Raw genomic sequence first — 13,597 nt, forward strand, 5'->3', positions numbered from 1 at the left:
CACAAGGTGCTTGGCAACCAGTTGGCTACCAAGCACTCAGATCGTGACTCATGTGACCCACAGGGGTGATGGTGTAACACTTTGCAACGACCGAAAATATTTTGTGGGACAGAAAACATCCATTCTGTGGCTGTCGTAATTCCAGATTGTTGTTAAATGAATGGCCGAAAATTAATTACTCCCTGTAATTTACTTTAGAAATACTATAAAAATTATTCTCTTTTCACAAGGACAACTTCTCAGAAGATTAATCCTGGCTTTCTATACATATGCTCATTTCAGGAAGCAGCGTCATCCCTGTTTTCAGCGTTACTGTTTCAGAAGTGCTAATACCTATTTAATGACCTTGCTAGGAAACAGTTTGGTACACTGACAGCATGCTTCCATTTCCAAGGCAATTGTCTCAGTTTTACATGTCATTTGATTTTTTAAAAAAATGTTTAGGAGCTGGTTTAAGCTGCATTTCCAAGGAGAGGAGGACCATCCAATCATGATTACACTGATAAATTGCAATCACAAATAAAAGACTCCACTACACTTCAATTTCTACCAGTACAAACATTTGTAAAAAAAAACAAACATTTAAGTTAGCTATAAATGAAATGTTTTCTTGTTTCAAAGGACTCCATGAGAGGACATTATCTCTTGTAATTTGATCTACGAGCTTAAAGGCAGAAGAAATTCAGAGGACATTTGGGGTTATATCTTACTATACTTTAACTATCAATCATTTACAGTAAATGAAATGTCGCTTTGCATTCCTTCATATAATATTCGAAGAACCATTTCCTTTCCTCCAAAGTTTTCCTTTGAGTCAGCTTGACTCCTAGTTACTTTATGGAAAAGTATATTCACGTTTTCTTGCTCATAATTGGAAGAAAGTTGCCACTTCCTTTTTCCATATTTTTTTTACTCATTATTTTAGCTTATAGTGCAGTAGCTTCGTGTCCAAGTATAGCCCGGTCCATTTCTTTTTAACCTCAAAGCCAGAATAGATCAGCCAAATGCTAAGACATGTAAAAATGCCCCATGTTAATCCAGAACCTCATTTTATTGTTTAGATAATGTAAGGTCATGGCTATAATATACTCATTATTAACTACAGTATTAAAATGCAGGCAAAAATTGACTACACAAATTTCTCAAATTTCTACACAAGAGCCTTCCTTAGTGATCTGTAGTTAATTTCTGTTTTTCAAGTTATCATGGTATATTGCAAACATTCAGAACCTCAGAATAAATTTGTGAATGTACTTGTGTATATAACACAAACCAACCCAACTAATCTGTCCTATACAGAGATAATAGAAATACAGCTTGTTTGGAATGTCATGTATCACTCACATGGGAGAACTAACAATAGCTGTGTCAATCTGGAGGTAAATTTAATTTTACAAAACAATTGCAGATTTTCAAGTTTTGAAGACCTCCATCTGCTACGGTGGTTAGAAGCCAGAAAAAAAGGGAGGAAACTTGTGGATTCTTTTTCTTTTTGGCAATGGATGTCTAAGAAACCTCTTTTTCTAAAATTTTCAATTTTTCCTATCTTGGCTTTTAGATTTCATAGATCGCTGGGCTCAAAAGACTGGATTAAAAGGGAATTGATACCATGGATACAGCCTCAGCATGGATACTGGATGTTGTTATTAGTCACAAAATAATCTTTTGGAAGATTAGAGTTGTACCTCTAGAGGACTGTCTAGAATCACTGTGTATCTGAATTAAACTTTAATGTGTCTATTTTTGTGTTATTGTTTCTTTCCTATCCCTTTCCTTGCTTGATTTTTGATCAATGGTAGTAATAAATGCATTACTTATTTAATTCTTGCCCCCTCTAAATTGGGCTGCATTATTCTTATTGACTTTTTATGTTTTATGTAAGCTTCTGTAGAAATCTTTGCAGGCTGAAGAAGAACAGGCTGGTGAATACTAAAATAAAACTGAATAATCTGGGTGGTTGCTGAATATGAAATGAAGTAAATGGGCTTTTGGTTTGATTTAGGAAGAATATTGTTTTGTTTTCACAGGGTTCATCTGAGGAAATTATCCTGGTTAAAAGCCATTTTTTTTTCAGACTACGAGTTCTTCAAATTGCTACATGTACAATCTCCTTGATAAAGGGTAATGAGCTACATGTCGGTTACTCTTGTTAGTAGATGGTTTCCTATTGCTGATGCTTACAAACAGGAAATGCTTCATCTATTTGGTAAACTAATAATGCTCAAAAGAACCTGGTTGATCACTTAACAACCAAAATTATATGGAGCTTTATACACAGGGGTGGGATTCAATTTTTTTAACAACTGGTTCTGTGGGCATGGCTTAGCTGGTAGCCGTGGCTTGGTGGTCATGTGACTGGGTGGGCGTGGCCAACTCAATAGCACTCACATCGAGGCACGCATCTCCTCGCCTGGCCTCTCATGACTGTGGGGATGCTGCAACAGTCGTAAGTGTGAAAAATGGTCATAAGTCACTTTTTTCAGTCCATTGTAACTTTGAATGGTCACTCCACACAAGCAAAGTACCAGCAAAGGAGGGAAAAAACTCCAGAGAAGTTCCTGAGACAGGAAGTCTAGTCCTGCCAAGAATGTAATAAGGGTTAACGGAGAGGCAGTTTCTGTAAGCAACACCAGAATGTTTCCTTCCTGCCTTCCTTACAGGATTAGGCCTGTAATTTCTTCTAACAGCCGGTTCTCCGAACTGCTTAGAATGTTAACAAGCGGTTCTAGCGAAATAGGTGTGAGCTGGTAGAATCCCACCCCTGTTTATACAACACTCCATGAAAGATCCTCTAAAAATTTTTTTTCCATAACAAAGTAAATATCTCTTCTGACTCACAAAAGAAGATCCCTGCGAAAATGAAAGTAGAGGTCCTTTGAAGAATCAAAATTCTTATTATGAGAAATAACTAAGTTTTAAGGGATTACTATCGAATCCAAAGATTTACAACTATGAGCCCTTATAGCAGAAGTCTCCAAACTTCTGGGAGTTGGAAGTCCACAAGTCTTAAAGTTGCCAAATTTGGGGATACCTGCCTTATAGTATAATAATTGAAGTGTTGCCTAGGGTTGGCCTAAATTCAAATCCACCCTTAGTTCTTTAAACATGGGTGGCTTTGGGCCAGCCATTCTCTCTTAGCCCAAAGTATTTCATAGGGTTAATGTGGGAGAAAAATGAAGGAGAATCATCTGCCCGTTGCCTTGGTCTCCTGGAATAACTCTAACAAATGAATAAATTGCATTACAACTATCTTTAAAAGTCATCTCTAAATGGGCGTGATCACCAAAATGCAATAACTCAGAAGTGGCTAGAGGTTTAAGAGCAGGTCTTGGGCATCGTCTGTAGATGGAATAAAGTAATACTTTTGCAACTGATACGGTCACAGTGACTTTAAATGCATGAAACGTAAAACACTGATTTCTTTCCCAATATAAAACACCAAAGATGGAATTTTCTTAAGGAAAAACTATTCTTGTAGTTGACAGCTGGAGCATCCGTGTTAAATTGCTCCTTTTTTCATGAAGTATTCACTATTTTCCTTGTGGCTAAATGTAGTTAAAACAAAAGTTTCATAATCTATTATCCAGTTTCCCTCCTAATTAAGACATCCAGTTAAATTAAATTAAGTCTCCAGGAGCAAAATAAATTCACAAGAGAAGGAGATAACTTTTTTTTCCTAAATACCGATGAATACTGATGAAAACAACATATTATTCCATAGCATCAGGGGATTTACATATCTTTAATTATCTCCATGTGGTCTCAGTAATTCTTTAAATTAGGAATCTGCATAGTTTTTGTAGGAACTGTTTTTTTTTTAAATAGAAATGTTAAATCAGACTATATATAAATTCCTTATTTCAACAGATTATCTCCTTGTGACTAACAGTAAATAAACACATGAGATTTGTTTTATTTCTTTAAATTATTTTAATGAAAGTATTGGGAATTGATACACTCATGGATTATTTTGCATCTTAGAAATTCAGCTGAATTTTTTCCCCTATTTTCTCATGTAAACGACTTTATCATACGAAGTTTTTTTTCCCCACAGCAATGTCTTGCTTTCCCAGCAATATCTTGTTTTTCCCCCAGCAATTGTTCCAGTTTGGAAGTTGAGTTGACATGGCTAAGACCCAAGATATTTAGATCCATTTATCACTAACTCCAAATTTCTGGGGGTTAATTGGCTTGGTCCAATCCTGCTGTTTTCCCAATTACAAAATATGCCATTTCTCAATTAAATGTTTTGCATGAACTGGGGTATGGTAGTCAAATAGTTATTATTTTTATTTGTAGGTTTAAAGCTTTGGGAACTAGTAACTTGTGTAAATCACTCAGATTTGCCCAGAGGAATTGAGCTATTACCTGCCAATCTCAGCCTTAAACGTAATGTTGCACATTAAGATCTCCCAGGCTGGTAACTTCCAAATAGAATGGATAGCTATCCAACAAATCCTTAGCCTATATACTGCTTTGGAATTATGGAAATTATAGTATAACACATCTGCAAGCTTTTAAGCCCAACTTAAAGGCTGTTGCACATTATGGCACAGTTCTATGGTTGAATGGTGCACAGACAATAAAGCATGACTATATGAGTCGATTTGGATGAGTAATTCAACAGCACAATATTAGACTGCAGGAAAAACAACTTTAGTACTGCTCCAAGACAAAGGGCCTTTGCTGAATCATATTCACAACCCCAGACCAAAACCAAAAGATGCTACAGACCAATAGTTAGTCACATCTCAACAGAAGGCATGAAGCCCAGTCATGCAAGAAAGGAAGATTTTGGGAAGTCAACAGATGTGTTGTGTTTTTATGTGTGTATCTGTGAGAGAGAGTGTATTTATGGAAAAACAAAAGGCAATTCAGCCAAATAACTTGGAGAACCTGTCATTTAATACACACTTTAACTGAAAGATTTTCTGATACCAACAGAGGTGAATTCTCACTGGACCAAGATATTCTGATATGAAGGAGAATTAAAAAGCTGTCACTCTAGCAAAGGAACAGACAGAAGAAATTTCTAGTTTTGTGCTAATGGCCTTTTACGGCACATCTCCTTCAACCTTTGCACATCTCAAGATTTTTTGTTCAAGGGACCTTCTTAATAAAAATCACACAGGAAATAAACTTTCTTTTTTGTCAGTTTTCCAAGAAAATACAATGTTGGACAGGAGAAAAGCACATACAGTATCATCGGCTTCTTAGTGATTTCTCAATTAAAATTAACTTGTTATGCAATGAGACCAGATAGGTATAAAAGAACGTTGTATGTGAAATTCAAAACCTTTTATAATTGTCACAGATTTTTCACATAGTCAGAATGTTTAATTTCTAGTGATATATTTGAATTTAAAAAGGGATTTTTGTCCATGCATATGATCCAACAGAAGACTCCTGATGAAAAACCTTCTATGTTATTGCCATCAGAACACAAAGCTCTATATTTATTAAAACAACCTGAGAAGGAAGGCATTTAATTGCAAAAAAAACCCTGCCATTGTACCTGCTAGGTAACATAAATGCTATCATCATCATTTTATAGACAGAACCATGGGTTAAAAAGATATAGTTGTTGAAAAGTACTCCAGCCATTTTTCACATATCATGATTACTTGATGAAAGTCTAACTTAAACACAAATTATTTATGTTTCATGAAAGTTACTTCCATGCAATTATGGATGACATAATTGATTATAATTCTGACAGCAAACTATCAAGGATGCAGGAATGTGCATGCAGTAGAAGGAAATTAAAATTGCCAGATGAAAAAGAGCTGAGTTTTATACATGACAACTATAAATAATTATGTTGGTTTTTTAAAAAAATAGATCTAAATTATTTGGAGAATTTTAAAGATACAAATCAAATAATGAATCAATACATAGTAAAATCTGAATTAGATATGGCAAGTTTACAATATTCTTAATAAATATATTTAAATTAGAAAAAAATAATATGGAAGGTTATTCCAATTGATTATCTTATCCAGATACAATAGAACCTCTGGTCACAACCATAATTAGTTCCATAACTTTGGCTGCAACCTGATTTGGTCGTGACCCAAACCTAATTTTGGAAATTTGGTGCTTACAAAAAAAGTGGCATGGAAGGGAAAATTGGCCATGAAAAAAGAAAATTTTGTGAATTTTTTGGTCGGAACCCAATTTGGTCATGGTCAGAAATGTTCATGACCAGAAGTTCTACTGTATTCTATTATGTAAAATATGAAGGAATATTAGGAACAGAATTCAGGCAATCAAAAAGAATGATTTAATCCTAATTGTTCATGTTTTACCTCATCTTTATCCTGCACTTGGATGAAAAGAGGAAGAGCGAAGCCCACTTGGGCCAATTCAGGAATAGCCACGCTGTACTCTGAACTGTTGAATTGAGGAGCATTGTCATTTATGTCAATAACAAGGATGTTGAAGGTAGTCATCACTGTGGCATTGGAAGGCGTCCGATCATCATTGAGTTCAGTTCCCTGAAAAAATAAAGTGAAAGCAAAATTTCACAAAGAACTACAGAAATTGTGGGCATCATCAAGAATTCATACTTATTTTAAATTTAGCTATGTTTCATATAATTAGCGCTATGTGACTAAGATAAACAGAAGTTATGGAAGAAGTTAAAAATATGATTAAGCTTAACAAAGAGAGCTTTTTTAGTATATTGTAGTGGTTAAGATGCGATAGTAGAAACCAGGAGACTGAGTTGTAGTCCAACATTAGGCACAAAATCTTCCAGATAACTTCTGATGAATCTCTTTCACTAAATCCTTGGAAGGCCAAGGGCATATTCTGAAAATACTACCCAAAAAATTTCAGGGACTTCTTAAAATCACCTTAAGAGGACAAACTTTTTCAGGAAGTATGTACCCAGTTCAATGGGGCTAATTTCTTCTTGATAATAAACTAATGTATTGGACTAACATGTTTAACTGAATGGCAACTTATTATTAAAACTTTGTTATACAAAAATAATTTAAAACTAAATATATATTTTGGTACATTATTTATATATTTATATTACTTTGTATCTTTATTCCTCAATGTATCTTTTTCTAAAAGTATCTAAATCTTTGTTGCTATCAGAAACAAAAAAAAAACCCCACCCGGTGTTGATTGTAACAGAATACTCTGTCATTCTGTAAATATAGGAAAGAAGAATAAACCTGGTTTATAGGTTGCAGGTACAGAGGACAGGTGTGGGATGAATCAGATCTCATGTCTCTCCTGTCAGCTGGGCTATTTCAGACACAGATTGGAACTACATGCCTATTTAGAAATAGTCATCATTCCATGTCTATAGCCCAGGGCTCTTCAAACTGGGCAAGTTGAAGACTTGTGGACTTCAACTCCCAGAATTCCTGAGCTAACATGACTGGAGGAGGAATTCTGGGAGTTGAAGTCCACAAGTCTTAAAGCTGCCAAGTTTGGAGACCTTTGTGTTAAGAAGAGTGGTTAGTGGAGATTTCTCCTTCTGGCAGATGAACTGGAAACAGAGCTAGTGGGATTGACTGATCCCTTTTCTCCCCTTGTCTTGATATTAACACTATCACAATGATGAGCTAATTCTTGAGTCAAGTTAGGGCTCAGCAAATAAGCCAGTGCAATTCACGCTGGCATATTTTTCTGCTGACTCCAAGTCAAGAGGATAGTAAAACTTGGTGGAAGATCGCATGCAGAGGGGGTTGTCGTTATAGGGCTTGTAGTTGAGCAGCCATGCAAGTTTCATATTGGTATATATATATCCCCTCTTGAACACTTTTGAATTTTAAAATATCTTCCTTTACCACTTGAGGGGCATAACTTCCAAGGCAACTGCAGGCTAACAAACAAAGAAAGCAATAATTATTTATTAGATTTATGTGCTGCCTGTCTAGTCTACGTGGCTTTAGGACAGGGGTCATCAACCTTAAATACTCAAAGAGCCACAAAGGTCTTAACCAGAAGCTCCCATTCAATTCTGGAGCCGACTAGAAATTGGGTCCCCCCACAATAGTCTCCTCCTAGCACAGAGTCCCTCTTTTCCTCTGCCGACCGGAAGTCCAGTTCCCCTGCCATAGAGTCTTCTCCTAGCATGACATTCCTCTTTTCCTCTGCCGACCGGAAGTCCGGTTCCCTCACCATAGAGTCTCCTCCTAGCGCACTGTCTTTTTTCCTTTTACCAACTGGCAACAAGGAGCCACAGAAGAGGGATGAAAGAGCCACATGCGGCTCCAGAGCTGCGGGTTGCTGATCCCTGCTTTAGGATATAATGAGAGAGAACCAGCCTTCAAACTTATCAAACAGGGGAGAAGGCCGGTGAGAGGAATTTTCTTCCCTATTGAAACAAAGTCAGATTTTTCTTTAACTAAAAAGAAAAAAAATGAATTGTGGAAAGGAGCAAGATTTCAAGGGGTAGCAATAATAGCGTATTGAACATGTAGAATTCCATTGAATGAAACTTAAGGGGGGTCAAATGGCGTAATTGCATGCCAACCTTCTCTCCCTGACAAAATGCTGCCCTAGTCAGCAGACGGTGGGGATGATCATTCCTTTTTTTGGGAAAATGCTACGTCCTCCTAATCAATGGCGACCCTTCTAGCAGATGCCCTCTCTCCCACCTCCATCCCTTCCATCTCAGTAGAATCTAACTCACTAAATACGTTTCTATCTTTATATTGATTTTAATTAAAGATCTGTGATGGCGGGGAGGAGGTTTGCAGGATTGAATAGGTCTCTTTGGGTATTGGTAACTAAGCTGATTGGGCCCCTCATTGCTCTACGTTGGCTCGTCTGAGGAGCATTGGTGCTTTGTAGAGCACCAAAAAAGAAAAAAGAAAGAAAGAAAGCTGAATTTAATAATGACAATTCCATTATAATGTATCAGCAGGCAGGATACATGACTGGAGAAATTCTATCACTGTCATCAAGCACTCCATCATTTTTGGAAATCTAAGGACTGTTCTATAATTCTTTCCTATCTAAAATCAGTGGATATGGGGAAAAAAAAACAACCCTGGAAGAGAGGAAGAAAGATCAAACTCTTATGGAATGGTGACTGATAATGCAACACATTTTTTTTTCTTAAGGGTTACTTTTCTTACAACTCATTTCTATTAAAGCACAGGTAGCCCTCAGCTTATGACCACAATTCAGCCCAAAAATTCTGTTGCTAAGTGAGATACATGTTAAGTGAATTTTGCCTGGTTTTATGACCTTTCTTGCCACAGTTGTTAAGTGAATCATTGTAGTTGTTAAATTAGTAACACAGTTTTTAGGGGAATCTAGCTTCCCCATTGACTTTGCTTGTTAGAAGGTTGGAAAAGGGAATCACATAACCACGAGACACTGCCACTGTCATAAACATGAGACAGTTGCCAAACGTCTGAATTTGGATCACATGACCAGGGTCGCAATTGTCAAAAATGTTCATAAGTCATTTTTTCCCAGTGGCATTGTAACTTCAGTCATTGAACAAACTGTTGTAAGTCAAGGACTACCTGTATTAACATCCTTAGGAGGACGTGTAGATCCTTTGTTATTCCTGTTCTGCTTGCTCTTTTTGTATCACTATCATTCAACTAGCCAGCATATCTATTAATTTGCTGACTTTGTGAGTGGTGGTCAAAACCCAAGCAAGTATTTCTAGGAAACGCTCAAGACGGGTAAATATATATATCTCACAATGGAATTCTGAAAGAACTTTAAAATTCCATCATGGGGTAGGTTCTGATATACAGAAATCCATGTAGAATGGGTAAGGATCATTGTGTCAGTAGCCAGACTGGTCTGTGAAGCCTGCAGATAATGAAAATTGGGTAAATCGCAAAGTACAGGTTATTTACAACTTACAAACATTTGTTCAATAACCAAAGTTACAACAACACCAAAAAAAGTTATTTATGACTGGTCCTCACATCTACGACCATCATAGCATCCCTGGGGTCACATGATTAAAATTGGGGTACTTGGGGTATTTGCAACATTTCTTCTCTTGGATTCTGGTGTTTTGGAAAATAAATTGACCCTCCCTCCTCTTTGGGGCAGCCTCTCAAATAGTGGAATGCTGCTATCATGTCCTCCCTACTCCTTCTTTTCTCTAGACTAGCCAAACCCAAATCCTGCAACCGTTCTTCATATGTTTTAGTCTCCAGGCCTTTAATCATCTTAGTTGCTCTTAGTTGCTCTTCTTTGCACTTTTTTTCAAAATCTCAACATCTTTTTTTGTAATGTGTCTAGAATGGTGTAGTAGGGCCTCCTGCTTGAGGAAGGGTTGAAGGTCTCCAACTCTGTTATTCTGTTAACATCCTGGAGTCATGTGATCTCCATCTGCAACTTTCTCAACCAGTTTCCAATAAGCAAAGTCAACGGAAAAAACTAGATTCACTTAATGACCCTTGTTGTGGTTCGCCGGCAGCAGGTGAGGAGGGCTGAAGGCCCGGAGAGTGAAGACTCAGATGTGGGGCCTGCGTGTGATGCAGGGATGGGGCCAGGACCATCAGGGAGTGGAATGCTGCCTTTGGAGATTGTGGAGGCTGGCAGCAGCGATGAAGAGGTCCCCGAGGAGCCTGTGCCCAGTGCGCTCGAAGGAAAGAGCAGCTGCAGCAGCACGGGCAACTCGGGAGTAAGGTTGCAAGGTAATGGCTGCTCCCTGAGGAGATAAAACCCAGCTGAGAAACCGCAGTTCTTTGCAGAAGGCAAAGAAGTTTTACACTCGAGCCTGGTGGACGTTAGGAATATCTGAGTTGGTGTTTGGAGACTCTTTGTGTTGGAATTATTGCTTAGTAACTTTATCTGGTGTTCTTGGCAGCCTTGCAAAACCTTGGCAAGGCTCTTTTTTATCGGAGCTAATTGGTTTGAAGGCAGCCTTTTACCTGTGAAGGAACAGGATTCGTAAATGAAACAGTAAAAGGCTGTGCTGTTACCTTTGTCTCATGTTTGCTTCCTTGGAACCAGGTTTGGGTCAGAACAACCATGTGGTTCACTTAACAACTGCAGTGATTTCTGTAACACCTGCAGCATTAAAAGGTTGTAAAATTGGGCACAACTCACTTAATCACCATCTTGCTTAGCAACAGAAATTCTGATCCCAGTTGTGGTCATAAGTCAAGGACGTCCTGTAATGGATCATTGGAAATGCCATGCTGTAGCTCAGTCCTTTGAACGGTTTGACGTCAGAAAAAGAAAAGTCCTTGAATTGTAGTGGAAACAGGTGTTTATAAAACTGTAATTTACTGTAATTTGTGCACAAAACATGTCAAAAAAGAATTAGGAGGGCAGAGGTGGTTCAGCCAACTATGTGAAAAGAATTAAACCCCAGAGCATCAATAAAAAGTACACAATAAACTTGTTTTCTGAAATTCAAACCAATATTTGTGCATTTACAATGTATCATTTTCCAAGATACTAGTCACAAATTTGTCTTTTTTTTTAGGCACAAGTGCCCAATATATTTTGGTTATATTCTTAATAACGAATATTTTATTTCTAAAATATTAAATAAAATATTAAATATTAAATAAATTTTAGGTGCAGAGCTAGAAAATATTATGAGTTCTCAAACTTTCACATCTAAGCCACATTTCAAAGTCCAATTTTCCAAAACATCTGCCATTTTCATTCCATGTGATATTCCTCTTTAGCTTTTTTCTTAAATCTTAATAATGCCATGGGAAGTATATGTTTACTTATCTTTATCCTGCCTTTATTTATTTTTTGTAAGTAACTCAAGGTGGCAAATATACCTAATATTTCCTCCTCCTCTTCTTCTTCCCACAACAGCCCTGGCTTGGAGTGGAAGAGAAAATGATTGGGTCAAAGTAAACTCATCTGGTTTTCATGCATAAGGCTGGACTAGAACTCACAGTCTCTTCGTTTCTAGCCAGATGCCTTAATCACTAGACCAAATTGGCTCTCATATTTATTTATTTATTTATTTTATTTTGTTGAGCGATTATAAGATAACAGGTATAAGTATAAGCATGGTTATGAATACATGGATACATGTAAGAAAAAAGAAAGAAAGAAAGAAAGAAACAAATATTATCTAATTAATAATACAGTTTCCTTTGAGTTGAGATTGTCTGCTTGTCCATGTCATTTCCTTGGTAAAAAAATACAGAAGAGATTTTATGAATGCCTCTCAATCTAGCCTACAGTCCTGAAATGTTCTAGTTACTTCCCATTTAAATAGTAAAGGCCACTGTTGAGTTTAACACCTTGATGAGATGCTACCGCATAATTGGTCAGGCATATCACTAACTATTCCACAATCAAGGAAAAAACAGTCTATGTTCTTTTCTTCTCTCTTGGAGGTGTTCTGAAGCAGTGGCTTGGGTTTTTTCTCTTACCTTCACTGTAAGAATAAATCCAGCACTGTAAAAAGGATTTTCTCGGTCCAGTGGTCCATTCAGAGTTAAAGCACCACTGATGTAGTCCAGGGCAAAGATACTGTTGGTGTTGCCTGACAATAAAATAAATAGGATAAGCACAAATAAACTCCCATGAAAAGCATAAAAAGCTCAAGAATTAATTTAGAGACATATTCAGAGAAAGCTGTGTTATGCACATAACAGAACATAAACTGCAAAGAGAAGTTTGAGAAGTAAAAAGGTTGTGTCATCTGGAACCCCAAGCCAGCGGCACATTATGATGTGAATTAAAAGCATTTTATTTAAAAAAAATAAAATCTAAAGTCAATTTCCCATTGCCTCAGTCTAACAAGATATCGGATAGAGAACCGAATAACTTCTGATAATATCACAAAAACTTCAGGCAATATTGGAAGTCTCAATCTGCTCCTTTTAAAATGGAAATGTATTCATAGTTTTTGTGTGTACACAACAATTCCGTTATACTTAGACGTGGATCTGCACTTACCTTATAGCTAAAACAGGACACAATGAGGGGGAACAAGGGGGGGGCTTTGTTTAAAAGGAGTGCCCAACCTTGCCAACTTTTTGCTGGCTGGGGAATTCTGGGAGTTGGATGTCCACAAGTCTTATAGAAGTCAAGGTTGGACACCCCTGCTTTAGAGCATTATGGGCACTCTGGAGGAGATTGGAATGATTTGCAGAACACAGGCAGGAAATGGGATCTTTCTCTCATGCAACATGGAAGCCATTAAATCCGTATCCATAACTATGAGAAGTTAGGGGTGAAAGCACCAGACTGGGAAGAAAAAGGTGAAGGGGAACAGCGATTTTCCTTCTGGGATATTTTGCTTCTGTAATACAAACTTAGCAATGTTTAACAAAACTAGCTAGTTAACTCGCTAACTAACTAGCTCCGTTTTACAAATTTTACATTCCCATTACAGCAGGTCTTGAACTTGGTGCCTTAGGGACCAGCCAGTGCGCCACTTTTGATTCCCCACCAGTAGTAAAAGAAAAAAAAACATTTAGGAAACATGGAAAGAGACTTCTGGAAAATATAGAGAGACACACAAAAGACGTGTGTTATCGGCTTGTATCTGAATCTTACCCAATGATTTCATGGGAAGGAATAGATAGATTTGATTTGAAAGTTTTCAGACTAGCCTCAACTATTTGAACTCATCTTTATTTTATTATTTTATTTTATTTTATCTTCATATTTC

At 37.1% G+C, this 13,597-nt stretch overlaps 1 protein-coding gene across 1 annotated transcript in view; it reads right to left on the minus strand.

The window, feature by feature from the left end:
• The window catches only part of CDH23 (cadherin related 23), a 564,480-nt gene that overhangs the window by 297,814 nt on the left and 253,069 nt on the right, over positions 1-13,597 (minus strand). Inside the window, exons 10-11 of the mRNA XM_087964088.1 lie at positions 12,351-12,463; positions 6,309-6,497 (exon numbers count right to left, since the gene is read on the minus strand). Of these exons, the coding sequence (XP_087820214.1) occupies positions 6,309-6,497; positions 12,351-12,463 (302 nt within the window). The remainder of the gene's footprint in view (positions 1-6,308; positions 6,498-12,350; positions 12,464-13,597) is intronic.

The sequence above is a fragment of the Notechis scutatus genome, chromosome 4 (assembly GCF_049901735.1).
Source record: "Notechis scutatus isolate UNSWTSFEM ecotype Mainland chromosome 4, rNotScu1.2, whole genome shotgun sequence".
In the NCBI taxonomy this organism is placed as follows: Eukaryota; Metazoa; Chordata; class Lepidosauria; order Squamata; family Elapidae; genus Notechis; species Notechis scutatus.